The 26,109-nt window shown below is 44.3% G+C and overlaps 2 protein-coding genes across 7 annotated transcripts in view; one reads left to right on the top strand and one right to left on the bottom strand.

Annotated features, from left to right (window-relative positions):
* Positions 1-134: 134 nt before the first annotated feature.
* On the top strand, positions 135-17,862 carry MPHOSPH8 (M-phase phosphoprotein 8). 4 transcript variants are annotated; one of them, XM_072326594.1, is made up of 14 exons: positions 135-369; positions 2,952-3,107; positions 3,991-4,797; positions 6,782-6,878; positions 7,959-8,204; positions 8,644-8,769; positions 8,856-8,944; positions 9,674-9,814; positions 10,596-10,682; positions 12,442-12,596; positions 14,509-14,663; positions 15,411-15,538; positions 16,173-16,256; positions 16,543-17,862. In XM_072326594.1, exons 1-14 carry the CDS (start codon positions 151-153, stop codon positions 16,582-16,584), a joined length of 2,532 nt encoding a protein of 843 aa, XP_072182695.1. In that variant the 5' UTR covers positions 135-150; the 3' UTR covers positions 16,585-17,862. The 4 variants fall into 4 exon arrangements, with proteins under 4 accessions (XP_072182695.1, XP_072182694.1, XP_072182697.1 ...); XM_072326593.1 differs by having other exon boundaries at positions 3,991-4,845; XM_072326596.1 differs by lacking the exon at positions 7,959-8,204.
* The window catches only part of PSPC1 (paraspeckle component 1), a 66,714-nt gene continuing 55,175 nt past the window's right edge, over positions 14,571-26,109 (bottom strand). The window contains exons 7-10 of one of the 3 annotated variants that reach the window (XR_011902615.1): positions 23,516-23,619; positions 20,190-20,296; positions 19,831-19,937; positions 14,571-14,702 (exon numbers count right to left, since the gene is read on the bottom strand). The gene's annotated coding sequence lies outside the window, so the exon portion shown is untranslated. Of the gene's footprint in view, positions 14,703-19,178; positions 19,938-20,189; positions 20,297-23,515; positions 23,620-26,109 lie in introns of those variants that run through there. The other 2 variants (XR_011902614.1, XR_011902613.1) reach the window with 2 other exon arrangements.

Raw genomic sequence — 26,109 nt, 5'->3', positions numbered from 1 at the left:
GGACCCGCACCCCCACGGCGCCGCCGGCCGCCTCGCGCTGAGGCCGCGTGTGCCCCGCCCCTCGCGTGACGTCACGGCAGCCGGGCGCCGATTGGCCGCGGTGGGTGTCGCAGCCGCTTTTCCCCATTGCCGTTTGAAACTCGGCCCAAAATGGCGGCGGCGGGGAGCGGGGTTGAGGCGGCGGCGGCCAGGCTGGAGGGGGCGGGGGAAGAGGAGGAGACGGAGACGGCGGCCGGGGACGGGGAAAACGAGGTGGTGGACGGCGGCGGGGCCGGCGGCGCCGCGGGCTCTCAGGCGACCGGCGGCGAGAGCGAGGAGGAGGAGGACGTGTTCGAAGTGGAGAAGATCCTCGACGTGAAGACCGAGGGGGTGAGCGCGCGGCGCCGCCGCCCGTCAGCGCCCGCTGCCCTCCGGGGGCTGCGGCGGCACCGGGAGAGCGACCGCGGCGGGACGGCGGCTCCGAGACGCTGAAAGCGGCCGCCCCGGCGCGGGATCGGGCCCCGCGTTCGGCCGCGCAGCGGTTGCGGCCGGGCCGGGTGGGCCTGGGCGACCGCCGCTGCCCCCACGCTGCGTGCGAGAACGGCGGGCGCTGCCGGGGCGAGCTCGGGCGGTAGCCGCGCTCGGGCGGGCGGTTCTGCGGCGCGGGGTCCTGCAGGCGGCGACTGCGCGTCTTCCCGCCTCGGCCGGAGGAGCGGCCGGACCCGGTGTGTGTGCGCAGACTTTGCTCTTGGACGGCGGCACGAAGCTGCGCGCTGCCCCGTGCCCGAGCCGCGGCCGGGCTGAGCAACGCGCGGGCTGAGAGAGGGCCGCTCCGAACGGGAGGGCTTCCTCCATTATTTCTCCAGCTGAAATAACGGCTACAGCGGCCCTTAGGCTCTGTTAGGCTGGGCTCTGTTAGGCTGGGCTCTCTCGCCTTCTCATTCCGCTGAGAGCTGCCTGCGTGTCTCCATAGAAGCCTTGCACAGAATCACCGAGTTTGGAGATATCTCTAAGATCATCCATTCCAACCGCCAGCCCATTTCCCACCGTGCCCACCAACCACAGCCCTCAGTGCTGCATCCACGTGTTTCTTCCATATCTCCGGGGCTGGTGACTGCACAGCACCTCCCTGCCCAGCCCGTGCCAGAGCCGCTTCACTCCTGTGCAGTTGTTCTTAATGTAAAATCCCGAGCCTCCCCTGGTGCAATTGCAGACCGTTCCCTCTGGTGCTGTCGCTGTTACACAGTGGCTGGTTGGCTGAGACCCCCATCTCACCACACCTCCCTCCATGCAGTTGCAGAGCGATAAGGTCTCTGAGCCTGTTCTCTGGGCTGAACCATCCCAGCTCCCTCAGCTGCTCCCCATAAGCCTGGTGCTCCAGGCCCCTCACAGCTTCGTTGCTCTTCTCTGAACATGCTCCGAGGCCTCGTTGTCTTTCAGAAGTTGTTTAAATTTCAGAAGCAAGAAATAACAAACGCAGCTTTTTAAAGGCAATTTTTGTTTTTCCTACTTGTTTATTTTAAGTAGCTCGTATTTTTGTGCCAGGCTTTGGTCAGGATCATGCAGGTGTGAAAGTCTGCCTGCTCTCTGTGGTGCATGAGAGATAGAAAAGCACTGACTTTGAGGAAAGAAGACTTGCTTTATGTATTTATGGTGCTGCAGTGTTTTGGTTGCGTCTTGGCTGAAAGATGTCTGTGGCTTGAGAGTGTTATGTTGTGGAGGTATGAAGTGTTTAGCCACAATAGTTAGTCTGGCTGGAAAGCAAGAGCACTTTTCTTACAGTGAGGGATCTGAAAATCAGCCTGTTGGGGAGGAGGATCACGCTCTGAGCACCTGATGGAGCTGTAGGCATCCCTGTTTGTTGCAGGGCGTTTGGACTGGATGGCCTTTAGGGGTCCCCTCCAACTCAATTCCGTGATTCTGTGTATATATACTGAGTAACATCTCCCGAAACAGTCTGTGCTGTGTACAGGCCGGCGGCAGCTGCTCTGTGCTGTGCATGCTGGAGGTCTCCAGGCTGGGTTGGAGCACATGGCTGCACAGGACATTTGCTTGCTTAACGTGTGTTGGTGCTGGGGGCTGTGGTTGCTCCAGGCCCTTTCTGTGGCTCTCAAAGGGGGCTGTGCTCCTGTGCTGCAGACACGCACGGCATGGCAGGTAGTCACTCACGCCTGCAAGAAATGGAAGAAGCTGTATACTGCCTTCAATGGGGGATTTTCTTTTTAGAAAATCAGTTCTGGGATGGTTATGTTGCCTTGTGTTTACTATGAAATTTTTAATGGAAAACTGATTTAAAGTTTGCTGCTGGTCATTGCCCGACCTCTTTTTAATGAGGCTGCAAGGTCAGAGGAGGAAGGTGACCACATTGACCCCACAGGATCACAGATGCATCTCTGCCATTCAGTGAAGGTTGGTGCAGAAGGCACGGAGTGCTGCTTGCCTGGCTGCTCCCACCAGGCCTAAAGCCTGGCCTCTCAGCAGGGGAAGGAGGCTGAGGAATGTGAGATTTGGGCTGTTGGATTTATTCAGGAGAAAATCAAGAGATACTTTAGCAAAAAGCTTCCCTCATTATCACCACCTTCTTTTGTTCCTCATTTTTCTCCTTTTTCCCCTTAATGCCAACAGACTTGTTATCTGGTGAAATTAGAGGATGAAACCACAGTGGCAGCTTAGATACTGTTGAAAGAATTGATCTAGGGCTGCCATTGCAATCTTTTACCAATATCTTTGTAACTCAGTTTTGTCTAGAACTACACTTGACTTGATCTCATTGAATGACTCTCGGTATTGCAAAAGTGGAATTGATTGTAAATCATTATGAATTTCAATGCAGACCTTAGTGAGAAGTGCTACTATATTACAGATCTTAAGGTTTGAAATCCTCCTCTTCACCAAAGAGAAGCCAGAAGAATTGAGTGGAGGGAATAACACTGTGCTGTATCATATTCAGTGTTCTGGTTCTTTTCTTACAGGGTGTCATTCTGTACAAAGTGCGGTGGAAGGGCTATACCTCTGATGACGATACCTGGGAACCAGAGGTTCATTTGGAAGACTGCAAAGAAGTGCTGCTTGAATTCAGAAAAAAGCTTGTGGACACCAAGCCGAAGCCTGTGAAAAAGGACCTTCAGGTGTGCTCCTCCTCCTGCAGTCCTTGATGGAGGACATACTGCCCGCCGAGGCTCTTCTAATGGTGGGAGTGGGAATGCAAGATGTTTCGGATCTGGAAGTGATGACTTGGGTGATCTTTGGTCTGAAGTCTCTTTCTTCCAGCAGACCTCAGACATGTTGCTGTTGTCTGGTTAAGGAGCTTTTTCAAATCTACAGTCTTGCTCATAGAGTGTGAATCCATTTAAAATTTAATGTGGCTTCATTAGAAACCGAGACAAAGATGTATGGTTATTTTAATTACTTTTTGACAACAAAAGCAACCTCCTTTCCCTGCTCACAGGCTTATTAGCACCGAGGCTGCGTCTGCTCTTTTCACCCTCCTTCTTGTAGCAGATGAATTTAGTGGTTAAGAAGCAGTAGATCATCAGATAAGAAAAACACAGACAGCTTTTTTGCAGGAAGGCCATTTTCTCTTGTTTGATTCCGTTTAACTGCTCAGTCATTTTCACAGTGCTACGTGGGAGCCATTTTTGAAAGCTGGTACCTTGCTTGGCAGAAATGCGTAGGAAAACTCTGTGAAATCAAGACAATTGTTCTTGGTGTAAAAGAGTTGCAATTTAGTTTGGTTGTGGAATCGAGCTGCTGGGCGTCCAGTTGGTTTGCTTTGCTCCTTTAGGTGTTGGTTCTCCTTCAGGTAGCCACTAATATGATGCGATGTAGGAAAGTAAGCTCGAATTGTGCTTACAAACTTTGCTTTGGCTGCAAGGGATGTTATTTGCAATGTATAAAAAACAGCTGAGTTTTCTCAAGCACAACCACTGCCATTTTGGTACGACTTACATTGAAGTGATGTGGTTTAATGGGGGAGTAAATATTTTCTTTTTTTTTTCCCCTATATTTTAGAAACTTTGTCTAAACGATGACTTGTTTGAAGCAGAATCTGACAATGATGAGCAAAGCGAAACGAAAGAGGATATTTCACCAAAGAAGAAAAAGAAAAAGTCAAAAGAGGGAGAAGATAGAAGTGTGGATGACCTGAAGAAGAAAAAGTCAAAATCCACAAAAGTCAAAGAGAAAGCCAGGACAGAATGTGAAGGTTCCTCAGATAGTTTGGGTTTGGATTCAAAGCCCAAAAAAAGGACTTCAGAAACAAAGGAAGATTCAAAGGATCCAAAGAAGCAAAGGAAAGAAGATACTAAGGAAGTAAAGAAAAAGAAGGGAGAAGTTAAAGATGTGAAAGTAAAAACTAAAGAAGATTCTAAAGAAAGTAAAAAGTCGCGGAAGGAGAAGCAAGGAGATGCTCAGTTTGACGCAGAGCCCAGTGTTCTAGATGGTGCACTTTTTCAGGAGGTTGATCATGAAAATCCAGGGTTAGGCTCTGAAAATAAAGAGGAGGAACAGCAAGTAAAAAGTGAAAAAGAGAGTTTGGAAGAAGAAATTGCTGAAAAAGATTCCATTGCCGACAGACTGCTTGATGGGTCAGCCAGTAATGAAGATGAAAGCGTCGAGGTTAAGGCTAAAAGAAAGAAGAAAAAGAATCAGAAAATTGAAGATTGCAAAGAGGAAGGTAGAAAAGTGGAAATCAAAGATGTCTATTTGGAGAAGAAAAGCATGCTCAAAAAGCAGAAAAGTCAAGAAAAAGTGAAAGTGGTGGCTGCAGAGTCAGAGAAAGCATCAGCTGCTCCCGTGTTGGCCCAGAAGGCTTTAAAGGTGAGCGCTGAGGAGAGAGGACGCAAGGCTGTGGAGTCAGCTGAGGAGGTGAGCAGTGTGAGAGCGCTGAGCAGCGCAGGGGAGGGATCAGATCAAACACATCTGAGGCAGAGGAAGCTGAAAAGGCTGCTGTTTATGATGGCAGATGGAAAAATAAGAGCGTGATGGTTAATGAGATGGATAAAGCAAATGGAATGTGCACTTGTAGGGTCCGTAGGCAGGACGGGAGAAGTGGATTTTGAACACTAGAAAGAGGGGAGTGCTTTGGGAGAGAAGAGTGGCTTTTAGGTATGAAAATGTGAATCTCCCATTTGCTATGTGTGTGTACTTAAAATGAAACGTCTGTTCTACACATGCCTACCTTGATGCTTATTGCATTATGTACCGCTGCTTCTGAGGCCGTAATTGGTTGGTGACAAGTGTCTTATTTTCTGTAGGTTCAGTTGCAGTCCTCTGAGGCTGTTGTCTGTATGGGGTAGGCACTTCAACGTAAGCACATTGATTTGTTTTGGACAGAGAACAGAAGTATTGCACGGAGTAACCTCAGAGCTGAGCTACACAAAGTACTCTTTTTGTGGGAGCTTAGTGGTGAAAAGCTCTTGTAAACAAGGTTAAGCAATAGCTAGCTGTGGGGCATAGCTGGTTTCACACAGCTATTTAACTCATTTTCTTTACAGTAGTCACTAACGGTAAGGGTATGGCCCTTCATTAAGTATTTTCTCATAGTTTGAGGCTATAGTATTCATAAGAGAGCAGCACCAGATAATCAGATACGTCCTTGGAATTCTGTTTATTACCAGCAGTATGCAAACTCCATCACCTCAAATCTGAAGGGAGCAGCAGCAGGGGGAAGGTTGGTTTTCTTACTGCTCTTCAGGCACCTTCTCACCAGGTGTATCTTGGAAGGCATTCTGCTTTTTGCCGTCCATCTCCTGCATGCTGAAAGGGCGTTGTCTCTGTCTGGCCAGTTACTGCCCAGAGCACCTGTGGGCTCAGTGCAGAGCTTTGGGGTGTGCTGTGTGTCATGAAGCTGTGGGCCCAAGTGGATCATTCTTTTGAAAGTAAAGCGCAGCCTTGTTTCAGCTGCCTGGCTCTTCTCCAATTACAGAACACTGTCATGTCAGTCTGTGGCACAGTATTCCCTGTTTGGAGACATTTGGTGTGATGAACCCTATCTCCCTTTTGTTTTACCTTCTAAAAATAAACGTGTAGGGCATGCTGTGCATCTCATCAACATTAGTAAATCTGGAACAGAACTCAAGTTTGTTACCAGGCTTTATGCGTAGCAGTATCTGGTAATCTTGTCAGTTGTTTGCTTCTACTGTGGGCGCCTGCCTAGGGTGATGTCTGTCTGTGCTGCTGGTTCATGGTGCCTGTTGCCAAAAGGCAGAGTTTTGAGGGGAGAGAAGGAAGGCTTCATGATGTACCAAATTCATTTGTTGTTTTTTTCTACCATTCTAAGAAATGGCAGCATTAGTGATTCCGTGATCACCTAAGGACTCGAATATTTTTCTGTGCCTCTTAGAGTTGTAGTCTCCTTATTTGGTACCTTGGGATTCCAGCCGTCATACCTCAGTTTTAGTAGAGACAGCACTTCTAAGAGAGGGTTCTGGTTTCTGCTTGCTTTGGAGTCACAACTGACTCACCAGCTAACGTTTCAGACTCAATGTTAAATAGAGTGGTTTCCTGGTGTGTGCTATGTGTCATTTTAGGAAATGGTGACACGGCCTAATTTTAATGTATGCTGGTTTTGCTGTGTGTGAGTGCCTCACCTGGCTGGGATGCTGCACAGCTCCAAGCTGGAGTTCCTTAATTTGGAAGACCATTTCCTCGTAGTGAAGAAGCCTTTCCAGAGCAGCTCCTGTCTCAGCCATTTAATTCTTTTCTTAGGAATGTCTGTAAGTCTGTTGTCCATAAGATTTCAGTAGTGTTATTTTCCACTTTCTCCCTACCGCGCTCATTTCATCCTTTTTCTTAATAACAGGAGAAAGAAATAAAGAAAACTGAAATGAAGGAAAAATCTGTAAAAAAAGAGTCTGAGAAAGAAGAAAAGAGCAGAAAAGAACAGAAGGTTGTAAAAGGTAAGCACTAATTGCTTAAAAGAGAAGGGGAGCACCTTTCAAGGCATTCTCCTCTCATTCATATAAGGGCAGATACAGCATGACGTTTGTGATACGTGCTACAGAAGCAATTTCTGCTTTCCTTTTAAGAAATGAAAGCCTGCTTTTTTATGGCTTTGTGAGAAGGTTGCACAAGGCATGAAAGTTTATAAAGCCCATAGTGTTTTCATAGACAAATCAAGACCTTGCCCTTTTTCATTTAGTATTGTTAACTCTTCAGCACATCAGTGACAACAATCTTTTTGAGTGAGTTCACCCAACTGCTGTTTATTTGCAGAAGCATTTTGATGCCGTTATAAATACACACTTTGTATTTCTGGAGTAGCTGGTAGAGGTTCCCTTCAGGAAAACGTCCTGCCTCTTGCTTTAGCCACTGTAATGGGTTACTGTACAAGCCTCAGAGCATCACAGCGAGCTGACTTGAAATGGGAAATGTCTGCGTTGGGCTTCAGTTCTTAGTTGTGTGATGGGGTATTAATGTTACCACTCTTGGTCTCAAGAAAATTCTGGGTGATTCTATTCAGTATAAGTTTCCTTATCACTCTGATAAGGATGAACTGAGAGAACTTGGTAGTTCTGCCTTCAGCATTCTGAATGGCTGTAGGAAGAGGTGCTTCAAAAGCTGTTGGCAGAGAAACAGCTTTCACTTAAAGGCCAGTAGATGCTGACAGAGCTCAAGAAGAGTAGCCGGCGGATGGTTAATTGCTGCTCTGTGTACAGCATGTGCTTTTTGGTTGTCACAGGTACTGAAACGTTTTTTCAAAGTAGTAATTGATGCATAGTTCTAAACTACATTTCTTAAGAAGGTGTTGCTAAGTAGAAAGCAGTCAGAGTCCAGGCTTACCAGGTCGCTGAAGGTGAACAAGCTGGCCCTGATTTTGGCTTTTTTGTTAAGCTTGCTCCTGTGCTTCAGCAATGATTAACTTATGAAGAGAGAGTAGACCTTTACTTAATGGACTCTGGTCACTTATTTAAACTTTGCTATGTGAAAGCCTTTAGTGGCTCAAGAAGTCATTCTTGGTAACTGTCTTAATGTTCTAGGCTATAAGGACATCAAAAGTGCACTTGACACGTTTAATGTAGCTTCAGAAGAAAAAAAGGAATACTCTGAGAATAACTGCAAAAGAGAAGAACCCTCGCTAGAATATAAATTCATAGAAGAATTAAAATTAAAAGACAGCAAAGTACACAAGGAGAGGAGGATAAAAGATGAAGCAGAAACATGGAATTACGTTGCTGCAGGAGGTGGTCGAGAAGTAGTGGATGTGTGTCAAATGGAGAACTCTGGTGAGCTGTAGAACCAAATCTAGGAGATAGAGGAGCGCTTGCATTTGATACTAACTCCATTCCTGCCTGCATCTTTTAATGCTCCAGTTCTCACTACCCCAGGAGGCTGGACCAGTATTTTCTTTTGAAACTCACTGCTAATTTTTCAACCTATCAGTGTGTTCCTGGTGTATTTCTGCTGTTATAGTTATGGAGTGTTTGCCATCTCTGATCGCTTCAGCCTAATGCCATGGAACAAACAAGTGGCTTCTTTCAAGTAAAAGCCTTTTTTATCTGCTTGCAACACAGCTTTCATTGTGTGGAATCATTTCCCGTTGGCTTCCAAAGTCTGTTTGAAAAGTAGTGTGTTGTGCCGATGACTGCTGAAGTAATGGCAAGCGGAGAGTGATTTGGGAATTTATAAGTTGTTACTTACTGTTTTCTTTTATAAATATGATAGATGGCAAGCAACAAGTCTTGAGTTTGGGTATGGACATGCAGTTAGAGTGGCTAACGCTCGAAGACTTTCAAAAGCATCTTGATGGAGAAGATGAGAATCACATCTCAGCAGAACCAATATCCAGTTGTAAGTAGTTGTTGGGAGGATCAGACTTTTCTTATCTGGCATCTCAAAGTGAAATATGCTTTACCTGCATTAAATTGATTTTCCAGCACTCCTGAGGGATGCTGTCAAAAGTGGAGATTATATGACTGTAAAGATGGCGCTTTCTTCAAGGGAGGAATATAATCTGGATCAAGAGGTAATTTTTCTGTAGTAGTTATTGAGTGGTGCAGTGCGTGGATTTGGGCTGTGTGAGAAGTTCCCTCTTGCTGACCAGTTGCAGCTTTTGTAGAAAAAGCACAGTGGGTGACAGAGGAGCAGCAAGTAAAGGTGTTAATATTTGTTCCCAGTTTCCTTGAACAAAGTGAATAGAAGCATCCTAGTAGCTGGACCTGCAGCAAATTTGCCCATTTTTGAGAATTAAAATCTGACATTTTAAGAACTGTTCATCATCTGTTGCATGGTAGAACAGGAGATGCCAAATGAACTGTTAAGGCAAGCATGTCCTTTTCGAACTGTAGTGTTTGGTGGAAAATGTAAAAGTGAGAGTGGCTTCTCACAGGAACCTCTATATATTTTTACTCCAGTAAGATCCAGAAGCAGCACTGTGGTAGCAGCTGGCTTAAGCCCTGGGGGTTTTTCTCCAGCTTTGCCCATTTCTTTTTCCACTGTCTCGCTCTTTTCCCTGCTGTCTCATGTGTTGCTGCCTCTTTTTCTGGCCCATTCCCTTTGTGTTCTGGAGCTCAGAGTGATGTTTGTGAGTGAGTGGAGTGTGTGGTGATAGTTTGTCAGTGTCCGGCGGTCAGGTATGTGTGAAAAGAGAAGAATCTTGTGAAACCTGTTGTTGTATTGGCATTCTTTGTCTTGCAGCTGTGATCTGTGAAATTCAGAGATTTGATTTTTATGGTGATGATTGATGTTGTTGCAGGATTCCAGTGGAATGACTCTAGTAATGCTTGCTGCTGCTGGTGGGCATGACGACCTCCTCCGGGTCCTAATCAGGAAGGGAGCCAAAGTTAATGGCAGGCAGAAAAATGGAACAACTGCCTTGATACACGCAGCTGAAAAGGTCGGCTCAGTCACTGTCATATTTGTAGTTCTTGACTCTTCTGTTTAGATGTGGTATCTTTTTTTTCATCTCCCTTGGGTGATCCCTAAATAATTAGCAGGATACAGCAGGATGACCTTCACTGCATAATATTGGTGGCTGTGGTTACTGTAGGCTAAATGAACTCCGTAGGTGATAATAAAACCTGTTTACGTAGGGAATATCACAAGGCAGCTTGGAAGGAAAGCTGATGCAAAGCCTATTTTCCCTTTCACAGGGCTGAGGTTCTTGCAGCAGAATTGCTTGTAGTTTTCTTTGGATAGGCGGGATCCAGACTTGTGCAACTTGGAGACCAGATCTGTGATTAAGCAGATTTTGCTACTTGAGTGTGGGGCTACAGAGGTAGTGAGAAGCTCTGCTCAATCTAAGGCCAGCTTGATTTGACTGCTATGTTAGAGGATGTTTGGTGGCAATCTTTTTTTCAGGTTGGTTTACATACTTTCATAGAAGAGGTATGAGGCCTAAAGGGAACTTGATTCCTGTTTGGTGATTAATGCAGACATACTGTTTGGTTTTGAGTCATTTTTTTTTTTCCCCTGGGGTGTTTGTTTATACAAGGTTTTGTAAAAAGTAAGAGTTGTAAATGCTTGTGGCATTTGCCTCAGTCTGAACTGATCTTTATGAGCAATGAAAGAGAACAGCATCAGTTCTGACATGCATCTTGCTTGTATTTTAAAATGAAAATGAACTATGTTACACCTACTTGTCTTGTGGTTTTGATGGTTGTTTTTTTCTTTTGAAGAATTTTCTAACAACAGTGGCCATTCTTCTGGAAGCTGGGGCATATGTGAACATGCAGCAGAGCAGCGGTGAAACCGCGTTAATGAAGGTAAACTCAGTATTTGTCCTGACTTGATTTAGTTTGCCAATTATTGTTGATTATGAATGGCGTATAGAAGGTATAAGTGTATTTTCCGAGTTGATTTAGCTGGGATGTAGACTACATTTAAATACAAGTTCTGTTCTCAGTTACGTGAGGCAATGTTTTAGTAGTTTGTTTTCTTACTAACTTACTGTTGTATCTCCATGGTGCAATGCAGAGTTAAGTGTGGTTTGGTTTCTTCTGCTGCTTGGGTCAAAGAAATGTGGAGATGGTCCTGAAGGGGAAAGAATGTCTGTCAACAGGGAAATAAAACTGTGGAGACAAAGACCACTTGAATATGCTGTGAGTGGCCTCTGTCTTCACAGGAAAATGGTGTTTTGTCATTGCTGGTTGCTTGGTTGGTTTTTATTTTGTTGTAATGGGAAAATTCTAAGCAGTCTGTGCTTCTCTTAACAGGCTTTTGGTTCAACAATTCTGTTGAAGGTTGTGTGCCTGGTGAACTTGCTGTATTTTTGTGAAGGCTGTTTAAGGCAATTTGTTTACTCTCTTTTTTGGCAATTTGTTTTCTCTCTTTTTGAGAGATCACAAGAACTTTTCTGTTCCAGACAGCATGGTGCTATTTTCTCTGTTAACCTGCCTGAGGCTTAGGGAATTCGTGTCTTCTGTAAAGAAAATAGTGACGCGCTTGTGGTTTCTTCTGTCACTGACGTGCAAAATCTCTCCATTATTTGACTACCTCCATGAACCTCAGCTTGACCTTCATAGTATCTCAGGGGTATTTTCGTAACGTTTGATGCACAGCTGTGCATACCCTCTAATTGGCAGCCTATGGAGACTTACTCCACGTGTTTGTTCTGCTGTGCAGATACGAAGAGTAGCATCTTCATTTCCAGTCGGTTACTGGACCAAGTTTGGCCAATGACTCCATAAACATACAAGTGCATTTATCAGGACGCTCTTACTTAACTGTAGGAGTTGGTTCTTGTCCCTAAAAAAGAGGGAGAGAAAAGTCCCAACAGTTTCTCTTTTTTTTTCTTTCTGTTGTATCTGTTAAGTGTGAACGTTGGTTTTGGTTTTGTTTGTTGATGGAAGATTATGGATTGAGAAAGTATGAAAAATATGAGAGCTCAGGTCTCAAACAGATGTCAGTTGATGAAAGGCTTCATAAGGATATTCTGTACTGTGGTATTTGGAAAGCTGTCAAGAGCATGCTTGCATTCTCCAAAGTAAAACTTTCTTCACGTTTTCCAGTGTCTTTTTCAAGTCTTCACCTAAACACCTGGGCATTCTTGCTGTGGGTAGTGCTGACAGATTGGGCATGCATGCAGTTAATACAGTGACTGTCTAACGTAGCAAAGTGACAGCTTGAGGCAAGTTCCATTCCTTTTCTGCACGTGTGAAGTAACATTTATACTGGCATCCCAAGAAACAGACACTTGAAGTGTTCCTGCAGTCCTTCTGAATGCTTCCACAGAAATGCATTTATTCGGACCAGTTTATAGGTACTCTTGCAGAGCAGCTCTTCTCAAAGAACTTTGTTTTCTTTGTTGCTTTTAAGTGAAGACAGTTTGGGAACCCCGATGTTGCTTCTGTGGGATCAGGTATATTGTGATTTGTTAGCATCCACATGGTGATTGCTTACACTTGTTTTCTGAGTCGTAACTTTGGATTGCAATTTGTTTCTGCAGTTCTGCCTTCTTCAGTGTCGTGCTCTGCTTTAATGGGATTTGTGTTGTCCATTCTCCTTTCTTGTTGCTTGGCACAGGCTTGTAAAAGAGGAAATTCGGACATCGTGCGACTTATGATTGAAAGCGGAGCGGACTGTAACATTTTGTCAAAGCATCAGAACAGTGCACTGCATTTTGCTAAGCAGTGTAACAACATCCTGGTGTACGAACAGCTCAAGAGTCATCTGGAAACGTGAGTAAACTGTACTTGGAAGTTCGGTCTGGGGAAGTGTGAATTAACCAGGTGTGTAATCATCTTGGGTTAAGTTGGGGAGGAGCAGAGGTTTGGGGTAGAAGGTGTGGAGTATGCCAGTGCTTCCCCAGCATGGTTCTAAGAAGGAAACTGTGGCATGTTCAGTGAGGTTTTTGAAGGCAACAGAAAATACGCAGATAAAGCTTGGCACGTGCTGTTCAGTGAACTTAGTCTTTCATTCACTGTTTGATGCCTTCTCCAGTCCGTCTGCTATTTAAAATCTGCCATCAAACATGTTTTGTAAGATCTTAAACGTGTAACTTTACCAGTGAAATGTCAGGCAAAACTAAATACTGATAAGTGCAAAGTGATGTCTGTGGGGTATCACCAAAGTAATGAGCAAAACGGCTCCTGCCAGTTGAGAAAGCTTCTATACTCATTGTAAATAATCAGTGCTTCTTTTCAATCAGAAAGGAAGCCAGTGTAGTGGTAGTGAAGCTGAAAGTAAAATCTAAATCCCTGTTGCCTGAACATCTTAAATAGCACGTCCCATTTTGGCTATCCTTTGGAAAAAACAGATGAAGGAAAAAAGTTGGAAGGAAAGTGTAGAGATCATCAGAGATAGAGGAGCTTCAGTGAGCAGACAGAATGAGGTGAGCATGTCCCCTTGGGACAGATTAAAAGCTCAAAATTGTTTTGAGGAATGGAAAAAAAGGGGGGGGGGAGGGGAAGGGAGGGGCAGAGTGAAACATAAGGCATGTTCCAGAGGCCATCCATTGAAATGATCCATAGATTAGAAACAGGGAGATATTTTTTAGCACAGGAAAGCTGAGTTGTGGATCTTGTTGCAGAATGTTATGGGCGCAGATGTATGGGAGGTAAGAAGGGGTTAAGTAAATCTGCAGAGGTGTACTTTGGCTGTGGTGTCTGATTCTGGGTGCTTCCAAACCAGTTGGCTGGTACCAGAAAAGACAACTGTAATTTCCCTTAGTTTGGACTGGAAGCTGAGTGAGGTGGGTTCCTGGGCTTGTGCTGATGAGGCATTCTGGTAGTTTCCTTCCAGTGGAAAACAAGGTCAGGTTCTGTGGATGATGGTGTCATGCAGTGTGGAGGGGAGCCCTGCTTGCAGTAATGGCTCAGGAGGCTGCAAGGCTGAGGGTCAGAGCTTTATCTTGCATAGCCATCAAAAACTCATTGTGTCAAAGAAGCTTTCTGAAGTGCAGTACTTCACAGCTGGCACATGAAGGTGCTGGTTGAACTCCATGTCTCTTCTGAAGGCCAGGCTCTGTGCTTACACAGGCAGCCCCCCTACCCTTCCCAAAGAGCCCCCATCTCCCAAACTGTCTAAAGGATGGAACCGTTGCTGTTTTTAGGGATGCGGTTAGTTGGCATGGTGGTGATGGGCTGACAGTGGGACTAAATCATCTTAGTGGTCTTTTCCAACCTTAACGATCCTGTGGTTTCAGTGAAGCTTAATTTGGGAATTGCATTACACTGATAATATGACCAATAAAAGGAGTGATTCGTTTTACCCTGTACTTGCAGTCATTTTACTTGGGGGAAGCAATCCCCTGTTTCTGTTCAGCCTGTGGTGCCTACTGGTGTTTCAGCAGCACCTTTCTGCATAAAGAAGTATGTGGCCACTGAGATGTTTGGTGTCTGCTGTAGTCTGCTTGTCCACTAAAGTAAAACGCCGAGGCCCAGCAGATGGAATTTCACATACAGGTCTCTGATAAAATGCTTTATTAACAAAATGTTGGGACCTGGGGCTCATCTGTGTATGAATGTAGGCGATGAAGTCCTGACAGCTGGGAATGCGGGAAGGAAATCTGGAATCGTTCTTTGCATAAGCTGTCTTCAAGACTGCTGAAGTAATGTGTGAAGTACAGGCCTCGCTTGTTTCCTCATGTAGACTCTCAAGAGTAGCAGAAGATACAATCAGGGACTATTTTGAAGCTCGCCTTGTTTTGCTGGAGCCAGTCTTCCCAATTGCTTGTCACCGTCTCTGTGAAGGGCCGGACTTCTCCACAGACTTCAACTATAAACCCCCACAGAACGTGCCAGAAGGTAGGGATCTTGCCGTGTGTTGGCTTCTGCTCCTTTGTACTTCAGAAACAAACAAACAAAAACAACCCAAAAACCCAAATCAAAATAGTGCATTAAGAAACTGGCCTTTGTCTCAATTATCTGCTGTATGAAATGCGTGACGTGACGTAATACAGTATGTGGTATTAATGGTGCTCCTTCAGCTGGGGTTCAGTAGGTGTTTGTCCAGCTTTTATTCAGAGCTGTAAACATCTTCTCACTTTCTATGATACACTTTACTGAGTTAGAAAGCATTATATAAATTTATATACTAAAACGGGGTACTTGTAAGTACTGAATACTGCTGCTTATTGAATTTCAGAGCAGTTGGCAAACACCCACATTTGACTGAGCTCAGCACTCCTTACCAAGAGAAAAGACAAGCCAGACTACATGGAATTCCCCAGCTGTAGATAAATCGAAAGCTGCAAAGTGAATTGTCCCCAGGGATTACTGTATCTGTTTTGCTTTTATTCCCGACCCCTGCATAAGGTTTATTTTGCTGCCAAGCCCCTTTACCCTTGTGAGCAGCTCAGTTGTGTTCTCTGCTCAGGCTCACTGGCTTGGGAGATTGGATTTCCGTATTGCTTTGATGCTCCTTTGGAGTTTAATATTTACACAGATGATAAAGGTACCTCGCTGTTCGCATTCAAATGTTCGGTGTTTGCAATTGTTCTAAATCATGAGTCCCATTCCAGCTTTGTGTAACTGAACTGCCTTCCCTTCTAGGATCTGGAATTCTTCTCTTTATTTTCCATGCAAATTTCTTTGGTAAAGAAGTCGTTGCTCGGCTCTGTGGACCATGCAGTGTACAAGCTGTGGTTTTAAATGACAAATTCCAGCTCCCTGTATTTTTGGTAAATCTTTTTTCATATGACTAATTGACTGTTAAACTGTCTGCAGAACACTGGGTTCTTCATTGGATTTTGAGTATTACGGTGGTGTTTCTTGGTGCAGATGGTTTGTCTCTTTTAATTTTGAAATCAAGCTTTTTTGGTATATGGGAGGAGCGCAAAGCCTGCGGGCAGCAGGTTCCATGGAGAGTTATGAGTTAAGTAAAAGGCAGGGCTGCAGCTGTGGGCCAGGGGGAGGCAGAGGGCCCTGCTGTCCTGTGACTGAGTGATGCCAGAGCTGAGGCGTGGGGCAGAGAGGTGAGAATTCAGCATCTGAAGGACTATCCTTTCTCCAGCTTGCCTTGCTTCTCCACCTTTTAATGCAAATTCTTCAGTATATTTTAATGACCTTCCTCATTTACAAGTCATGTAAATTTATTGGGTTTTTTTCTCTCACATGTATCACTGTGCACACACTTACGTCCTCTTGTTTTCTCTGTGATTGCAGATTGCACTAAAAGTTCTCTGCAATGTATACAACTTTCAAAATACATATATATATCTGCCCCAAGACAACCATAGTTTGTCATATTCTTTGACTCACGTAGCACTTTGGACCATATCCTGCCATTAACTTTGTCGATTCTTTTCCTTTTAGGACAGTCACTTTATTTATTCCTTCAGCCCAACTGCAGGCCTTAACAAGCTTTTTATTCGGCTAGCAGAAGCTCCTACAGCCAAGGTACAGAATGCTTTCACTTTGGTTACGCTGATCTGATGCCCCATCCCTGGAGGCATTCAAGGCCAGGCTGGATGTGGCTCTGGGCAGCCTGGTCTGGTGGTTGGCGACCCTGCACATGGCAGAGGGGTTGAAACCAGATGGTCACTGTGGTCCTTTTCAACCCAGGCCATTCTGTGATTCTGTGGTCTGCTGTGCTATAACTCATGTTATCTGTGTGCTTTCAGTTAAGCCGTGTTGTCTGTTGGATGCTCCTATTTTCATGTCAAACCTGTGTTTGCTTTTACAGGTGAAGCTGCTAATAGGAGCATACAGAGTGCAGCTGCAGTGACCTCACAGTTGTGAGCCTGTTGAGTGGCCTGACACCTTTCGGATATATTTGTGATTCCTCTGTCTAGAGACTGACAAAGCAGTTTGGAACGTTTTGGCACCCACACTCTTAGTCCCAAGTTCCCACCTGCATGTTGTTTGTTGGCAGTCATACAGAAAATACGTGTTGGAGAGCAGCTGAATATGCTGTGCTGGTTGGGACAGCCCTTTTGGTTTGTACAGACAAAGGTGTAAGTATTTGTGCCAATACATACAATGCTCTCTAACTTGTTGAGTCCAGACTGCGTATTTCAGCTTTTCCACCATGTGGAATGGTGCACATAAGAGCTATTTAAGGTAACAAAGTGAAATGATTTTTTTTTTTTAATAGAAGGATCTTTTCCATTTGTAAACTATGATTTTCTACTTACTCAACTCACCATGTTTCAGTGTGAAATACAGGACTATTGTATTCTCAGTGCTGCGGGCAGGAATCACACCTGAAAGTCATTGCATCGCTTAACCATGAACTGCTGGGGGCCACATTCTGGTTTGAAACTTACTGCAGTTGTCTCCTGGTGGGAAAGCAGGAGTGCCCCGCGGGCTGCCCTCTCAACAGTTAAGTCTGCAGGTGTGAACAAAGGCGTCTAGATAGGCTTGATGTGTAGAGCACCGCAGTCGGATTCCTTAGTTACGTCAGTGCTTTAAAACTAATCTTGTGTTAGAGAAGCAACTGATAGTTATACAAGCATCTTAACTTCGGAGTTGTTAGTCAGGTGCCATATGGGAAAACAAATACAAATGGCTGGAACTAGCAGACCAGAAAACACGTTAACTAAACTACCTTAACTGTGTGGGCAGTGCTCTCCTAGGCTGAAAGGTACAGAGGAGTTCAGATGTTCTCAGCCTGACTGATGACAACATGTACTGCCTGCCCTCGCTCAGAAACTCAGTTCCTCTGTGCAAAGAGCTGCTATCTTTTTATTTCTTTAAGTGAGCATTTTAGCAGATGAGAGCAGTTCTGTAATGGTTCTGTGCTGTAATATACACATGTAATACTTCTGCCTGAAGTACAGAGTATTTTTCTTTGTAAATTAAACATCATCTTGAAAAGTAAAGGAAAAAAAACAGATTGTGCCTTTGCTGTTCTGGTTGCCACAAGCAGTTTACATGACACCATGTGCCTATATTGCTTAAGAAACTATTGGGGATAAATAATGTATTTGCACCATTCTGATGGTGAGCACTCAGTTGTACCCTTTTAAGAACTGTGACTTTATATTAAAACTTACAATGACCACTTTTAAGTTCTGGTTCTTGAAAGTTTAAAACTTTCACACTAAGAGATGCCAAATGTTAGTAATGAAGCACACTGTCTTACCAATCTGTCTAATCTGTCTCGGTTTTGTGGAACATCCCATTTTCTGTGTAAAACTGAACTACAGCAGCACTGCGCCCTGCTCATTTATGTTGTCATTCAAGGTTGTCTTCCTGTAAGCAGATTGATGGGTGTGCTCACAGGTCTGAATTTTGAACAGATTTGTCACCTGCATCTCTCCGAATTGTGGTACCTCATTCTCCAATGCATTAACACTGCAGTGCACAGAAGGCAGTGGCTGAGAATCAGGACTGTGCCTACCAGCAGCTGCTGGTTTTCTTCTGAATTTCAAAGCGTAGGTATTAGGAAATAGTTGTGGAAGATGAATGTGGACAGGATACGATCTTCAGTGTTTCCTTAGGGTGGAGTGACGGCTTTCCTCTACCATTTCCTTGGCCTGCATTGTGTATTTAGGAGTACACATGTACAGTGTGCCTCTGGGAGGGGGCTGAGCTGTTAAGGACTGTGCTGGTGGGCCCAGAAGGGGCCATGTAATGATCTTGAAGCAGTTCAGAACTGCTGTACAATCTAACCAAAAAGCTGCTCCAAGAGCTGACACGGTAAGAAATGTCAGAGATTGTGCTGAGGATGGTGAGTGCTGGTGTTGGGTTTAATGCTTCTTCCTGTCTTGAGAAGCTGAAGGTGCAGGAGAGTGTCTAAGAGAAACAAGGAAGAAAACCTGTGTTCATAGCATTGTCATTGAGGGATGGATTTTGCAGCCATCTTCCTCTTCTGATGGTGATATAAATTCAAGATTCCCACTGAAGAGACATGTTAAAAATGTTCAGTGCTGGCTTTCGTGACAAAGGGTAAAGAGACAGCTACAGTAAAAATCACTGGGCAGAACTACTTCTCATCTACTTGCCTGTTTTTTTCTTTTCCTTGCTATTTATCGGCATGACTGAACAGCTGGGATTACTTTCTGCATTGGCAGTTAATGGCTCTGAAGGTATGAACTCACTTGTTCTCACTGCTGCACCCTCAGTATTTGTGTTCCTGGCTTCTCACAGGTGCTGGAGCTCGGTGGGTAACAAGGTGTCCTTCTGCAGGGTCTCTGGTGTTGGATACCTCCATCCTTACCCTGTGGCCATCACGACCCTCAGCTCAGTTTCCATGATCTTGCTGTACTGCTACATTAAGTTATTCTGTGTCCCCAAGATTTTGCTTTTTGTCTCTTAGGATGTTCCTATCACCTGCTCAGTTCGTGTTCACCGTCTCTGAGTTCAGGAAGCAAAATTAATATACAAGTAACAGGAAGTTTATTTGAAACAGTTTCATTAGAAACAGAAACTCTGGAGGAAAAAAAAGGAATTACAGCACTGCTGTGTTACAATGCAGCATTGGAACCTCATGGCATCAAAAAAATATGTTTTTCATTTTGTTTTATTCACTGTTTTTCCTTCTTATGAACTACATTAATACAGGGATTTTTTTTAATCATCCAACTCAACTGCATAGATGGTGAAATCTTAAAAGTACTTCAGATCTCCCTGGTAGCAGTTCTTCACTTTTCAGGCTGTTGCTCAGTTTTCCAGGTAACTGATGCTTCAGTGCTGCGTTAATCTCGAAGCTGAAACTTCAACACACATTCACTGTTGCTCCTTCAAGCATGGGAAAGTTATTTCTGTTTTGGCACATTTTATTTAGTGCTTGATAATATTTTTATCTTCCTTGGAGTTAAGAGGAATCAGTGTTTCTAAATTCAGACAGCCATGTAAGTGATACTTTAATATATGACTTAGTGTGGCTCCTGTTAAAGCACATACAGCTGTGAAGCCTTTATGAGCACCCTTTTGCAACACGTGTACTGCAGTACTCCAAGTTGTCAGCCATCATCTGTGCTACATACAATGTTAAAAGCTGAACCCTGGAGACTGAACATCCCAATACCTGCAATTTGGACTTTCCGGCTGTTTTTCTGATGCACCTTCTGCCCATTCCTGTGCTGGTAAACTTCCCATCACTGCCCGCTGGTCATGCAGGGCTACTGGTTCTGTCTGCAAGGACAAAAGAATACAGCCCAGGTGAGAAAGCTAAATAGCAGAGGGCCAAATTGATCAAAGAGCCACTGCTCTAATTACTGTTTTATTGGATAGCAGCATTTTTCTCGTGCCCAAGAGGACACAGAACAAGGAGTGGGGGGAAGAACATAAAGTGGACTGATAGTTCAGCGTAAGGGGAAAGAGATGCCATCACAGCTCACAACTACCACTTTGTTCCAATTATTCTGAAAATGACTCTTCGCTCACCTCAAGTGGTCTTCTAACTTGAAGAGATGAACTTGCACAGTTACCACGCAGCAGAAAGCCATCGTTGAGGATAAGGCTGTATGGCCACCACAAGATTTCCTTCAACCCTAATGCAATAAAGAACACTTAGTAAATAAGCAGCTCAGCCTGAGGGGTTAGAGATACTGAAATTGTTGAAAAAGCACTTTTGCAACCAAAGCACAGCAACCAGCAAGACTCAAATAGCAAGTTATAGAGCAATGTGCTGGTTAATACAGCTGGCCAAAGGGCTCGGAAATGCTCATCCCAGCTTGTGCTCCTGAGGTTACGTGCATCACGAGGAACACTGACAGCAGACAGAACTCTGACCTTCCTGGGAATTAAATCAGAGCCAGGCACCCCTCCAGGTATGGCAACCATATGAAATCTTCTACTGACCAGGAGTCAATTGTATTATTTTAAGTGACTACAATTTGGCTGACTCAGGGTCTTAGCAACTGCTTTAAGTTTGTTGTTGCACGCTATGCCTCAAATATAAAGTCATCACTCACATCACTTTGCCAGCTAGGTTTGCACTGCGGTCTGAAGGGTACCCACACAAATAAATGAATAGTGGGAGAAAGAGAAGGGGAGGGCTTCATCACTGCCCTGAGACAAGGAGTCACTATTCAGCCAGTCAAAGACACATCTATCTCCAGGGAGCCCTGGCCCTCCTCTCTTCCCTTCACAGGAAGGAAGGCGTAAGCAGAGCACAGAAAGATGCTCAAGCACTGGGGAAATGTGCCCAGAACTGAGGCTCCCAAATAACCCCTTTGCTTAAGGTCAGTCTGATGTGTGAGGGAAAGGAAGACAACTGAGCCCCCATCAGCTCCTGCATCTGAAAAGAAGGCAGCAGGATAGAGAAAAGAAAAAACAAAAAAACTTTTTCCTTATCCTGGTGTACATGATAGTGTGATTTTGCAGCACCTGGAAAGTAACAGGGAACCATTTAGTAAGTAGAGGGCATGGCAACACCACAGAACAGGGCTGAGGGAGGGGGCTTGGTGCCAAAGTGAGGCTGCAGCCAGAGAGGCTCCTGAGGCCTGGGAGGAAACGAACATTGCTCCTGGTTTTGGTAAGGGAAGGAGGGGGGCTCCAGGGAACTGGGGAAAGGGTGTCGGGAAAGAGATGAAACACCACTCAGAACAAATAAGATGAATGGGAATAGTTGGCATGCATTTATGGAGGGCTGACGTGTAAGGCCTTAACCCGCCTGGTGTGACAGCCCTCTCTGATGAGGGGACCAGCTCAGTGGATACGGGGCAAGCAGAGGATAGTGCCTACCCCGACCCGAGGAAGGTTTTGATGTTATCTGCTGTAACACCCTCATTGACAAGCTGAGGCACAGGCTGGATAAGCAGACGATGACATGGGCTAAGCAGTGGCTGAGCAGGCCCAGAAGGTTGTGATCAGTGGCACAAAGATGACCTGGAGCCTAGCAATGGGCAGTGTATGCCAGCATGTCAGCACTGGGGCCAGTCACTTTCAAAATGTTAATTAATGACCTAGATGATGGGACAGGCATCAGAAACACCAGAGGGTCATCCCAACGTGACCCTGACAGCCTGGGAAAATGGCTGGTGCAAACCTCACAACACTCAACAGGGAATTGCCAAGTGCAGTGGCAACCCAGTAGCACCCAGTAATGAAGGAACTGGAAGCCCCTTCATGAGGACAGACTGAGACAGCTGGGTAGAGGGCTGGGGGCAATTCTATCAATATTTATAAGCACTTGATAAGGGTATAAAAACCATGGAGCCTTCCCATTTGTGCCCAGCGAAGGGACAAGAGACAAGTTTAGCATTAGGATGACGGTTCAGCTTGATCTTAAGGGTCTTTTCCAACGTAAAAGATTCTAGGAACACCAGGTGACAGAGCACTAACACAGGCTGCTCAGAGGCCGTGGAACCTCCTCCTTGGAGATACCCCAGAGGTACCTGGGTACCCTGCTCTAAATTACATCTTGAGGAGAGCAAGGGGTTTGATTATACCATCTTCTTAGCACCTGTCCAACCTCAGATATGCTGTAATTACATGAAGACTGAGAGCCAGCTTCAGTCACAGAGGTGAAGGAGGAGTTATAACCACAGAGCTCAGCAGAAAAGAAATCGCTTCCAGCAGCAACAGTAACTACCAGCTCCCCAGCACATTACTTTGGTGATTCAAACACCAGGGAGCAGAGCTCCAATGCCCCATCTGGAAGATGTCTAAGGGGAAAATTTTTCTTTGGAAAAATCCTTTATAAAGCAGCACTACCTCAATGAAAGATGTAACCTGTAAAAGGTAGAAAAAATGAGACAGGCAGTTACCTGCTGTGATCTTCATAGACACTATCTTGGGTAGAGATTTTGAACTGTATCTGTCTTTGCAAAGACCACATATATAACTGTGGGGTTTTATTCACCATATCCATAATCACAGTATAGTTTCAGATTTATTACTGCAAAAACATTCTTTTTCACATGTTGCCCTTCCTATGCTTTTTAGAGGAAAAAATAGTCCAGTGCAGCACTGAACTTTTCCTGGTAACTTTCCACACAATTACTCACAGATGTCAGTAAGCAGTTCCATCTGATCAGCAATAACTCCTCTGAAGATAATCAGTACGAAGGATACACGGAGCCCCAGGGCCAGTCCATTATTACAGCCTACTATATCTTGATTAGTCCTCTATTCAATGTTGACACAACTATGGACATAAGAGAACTAAGCTATATTTCTCTTGCTTTATCAGTACTGCTTGCAGATCTCAGTTAAATCTCATCGGTGTTTACAAAGACTTTTACTTTACAAAAAGGTACTTAAAATTTCAGAGCTGAACTGCGCCATTTCCATCTCCCTTTACAACTTCCTGCCTGGTGCATGTGATTCCTCCAGAGATGCTACCAACACCTGGGGCAGATGACAGTACAAACCTCCATGTGTGGGAACTGAGCTCTACCCCAGGTGGTACGGACACCATGGACAGAGCCTTGCAGACTACAGGACTACTGGCTAACCCTGAAGACTGTTCACAATCAGAAATTACAAGGTTGTACAAACTGGATTCTCCATGCAGTGCACCAAAAAACCCAGTAGTTTAGATATGGCAGCGCTGATGTGGCACTATGACTTTTCTCCATGACACTTCAAGTCAATTAAGAATATGTTAACATATGACAGGACTTAGGCAATGAACGGGCACATCACATTTGAAAGCAAGTGTTAGCTGAAGCATATAAGCAGAACTGCATCAAGTTGCAGGTGTGAACACAAAGCCAGCTCCCAGTGTCAGTAATCACTAAATCCCAATCTTTTACAATACATACCTCGTGCTAAAGCTTGGTTTAGGATTCCCTTTCGTATTCATAAGGCAGCAGCAGGATTCTACAGAAGCTCATTTTCACCAGCATTTTATCATTTTAACAGTAACCTAAAAAATAAAGACAGCAGTGACACAAACTAGAAGAAACAGTCATTTCTCCTTTCACATATCTAATATGAGGAAATAAACATTGGTAATACTTTACACTACCAGAAAAATCCATTTATTCTATACCCATTCTTACACTTAGCTGTTCCTACAGAGACTTCTTAAGTTTTTAAATTGAATTTTACTACCTCACAGTTAAAAACCAGCTGGTTCCAGAACAGAAGTTCCTAATTTTTATACTTCAGTTCTGAGTAAATGCAGTTCTGCTCCAGAGTCCTGTCACCTCTTCGTATGGTTTTAAAAGACGCAAACAAAGCACGTTCTTCTGCTAGGCCTGACAAATCTAGGCATCTTTATCATATTATTGCTACTAAAACAACAAGGATCCCTGCACCCAACCCAGTGCTCTTAACAGTACCTGACATCACTACTCTCAGCGTGGTTATGGAGAGGGTACATAAGCAGAAAGGCAGCCTCTCCTCCATGTTCCTCAGACTGATATTTAACAGGAACAGAACTCTATGTGAAAATTCAATTGGAGTAAAATGTCCAGCTTTAACAACTCGGAGCAGAGCTGTGCACAAGTCTCATGAAAATGTATTTCAATACTAATTTTGGAAACAGATGCAAAAGTTTAAGATTTGTCATTTCAAACTTCTATTGCAGATCCACTTGTGTTTGCGCTAAGTGTGGTCACAAGAAGGAACAAGACAGAAAGCAACTTTATTCCTATTGACTGGTGACTACAACTGATTGGAAATATACCATAATTGCATAAGTAAGAACCCAAAATGGTAATGAGGATATCCACTTCAAACTCTGTGTTGCTTCTTCTGGAGCTCAGATGCAAAAGCTCTTAGTGCTTAAAATATAGTACTTCCCTGTGCCACTCTTTCAGGCTTCAAAACAACCCCAAAAATGCCTCAGATTTAAGATATTATGCAAGTACTGCTGTGTTGGATGAATTAAACACAACGCATTGCTCAGGCTGGGGAAACAGACCCAGAAGCATGCTGCAGGACTAAGGAGCACGATGGAGTCTTCATACAGAGGAACACTAATGGAAAAGACCCTGATTACAGCAGCACAACAGGCTGAAGAGCTCCTTGTCCTCTCAGGTAAAGGCTCCTTCGAGCAGTTTATTAACTTCCTGAGGTCTTGCTCGACAACTAGAAAACCTGGCACACGTGCAGAGAAGGACTCTGGAAAGCCACACACAAGGCACACCTATTAGGCTGGCTTCACTTACAGGATAGCCCCCAAGAACAACTCAGAAGTGACTGTTGCAAACTGCAGCACAACCATGAACATTACAGTGAAGGTAACATTACCTTATCAGATACATCTGAATGATGCCAAATGTTAGAACCTGAGATAAAGCACAGCTGACAAAATGTAATAACTCAGTCCTATTTAAAGTGGTGACAACATCATCAATTCTCTCATTTCCTTTTCATCTGCCCCCCCCCCCCCCCCCATATATACAGTGAAACTTCCTACATGCCCTATTTTAAAGACTGTTACCTATTCCATAGCAGATGAATATTTTCTTAATAAAGTAGGTGGTACAGAGCCTGTACTACTAACCCTTGGTAACTACAGCTGCCATTCTGCAAGCTCTAATACTAAAATCCTTAACAGGTTGAAGACAAGTAATTGCCACAGCTATGGCTGTCAGGTTAGAACTGCCATCTGGAGAAATAATGGTAACAACACAGCATCCAGTGCCTTCAAATGGTGAAGCTAATTCAGCTACTCACATTTTTCATCTTCAGATTATATTTTAATATTATGAAAAAAAGCACTAATTGGGCTTTCTTTTCTTTCCCCTCCCCTGTGTACAAACAGCAACCCTAAAACTCCAAAGGCCTGACAGTCTCCAGATTGTGCAGCTGCCAAGGCATACCTTTTACTTTTGACCACTCAAGATTTACTGAAAACTGCAAAGACAGATTCCTGCCAGCTACAACATAGATGTGAATGACAAAGTTGTAGCGAAACTCCTAAGTAAATGCTTTGTTTTTGAAGACCATCCCTAAAGTCATCCAGCAAGACTATATGGTAGTACTCCCAATTAATCCCTTTATCCAATGCGTACTTCCAAAAAAAAAAATACATAGTAGTTGGAGTTTTTTCTGTGTGTGGTTGTTTTCTATTTTAATGCAAGTTACCTGGCCCTGCACTACTGCTTCAGCAGCGTATCCTTTCTAAAAACAAAGACCACTCCAAGCTCCCTGCACTGCCTAAGGGACTTTTTACAGTCATTGCTCTTAGTCCTGAGCCCATCCTGGCAGCTAATGGTGAAAAAAAAGGGATGTGTCAGAGCTAACAGGGACACAACAAATGGCTATTTTCAAGTTAACAGACTCAGATAATCTTCCACTGTATGATACAGCATTTCTTTAAATTTAAGTTCAGTAAGCAGGTAAGCAAAATGAATCTAAAATGGTTAAGTGCGCAATGCAACAAGCATAAACTAAATCAAAACTG

The sequence above is a fragment of the Excalfactoria chinensis genome, chromosome 1 (assembly GCF_039878825.1).
Source record: "Excalfactoria chinensis isolate bCotChi1 chromosome 1, bCotChi1.hap2, whole genome shotgun sequence".
Taxonomy (NCBI): Eukaryota; Metazoa; Chordata; class Aves; order Galliformes; family Phasianidae; genus Excalfactoria; species Excalfactoria chinensis.
This window is presented reverse-complemented; position numbering and strand designations above follow the sequence as displayed.

Bases quoted from the DNA above. Each gene is read 5' to 3' on its own strand.
- MPHOSPH8 (XM_072326593.1), top strand. From the start codon at position 151: ATGGCGGCGGCGGGGAGCGGGGTTGAGGCGGCGGCGGCCAGGCTGGAG. The intron at 8,945-9,673 runs GTAATTTTTCTG...ATGTTGTTGCAG, and splicing joins AATATAATCTGGATCAAGAG to GATTCCAGTGGAATGACTCT. The intron at 16,257-16,542 runs GTACAGAATGCT...TTGCTTTTACAG, and splicing joins CAGAAGCTCCTACAGCCAAG to GTGAAGCTGCTAATAGGAGC.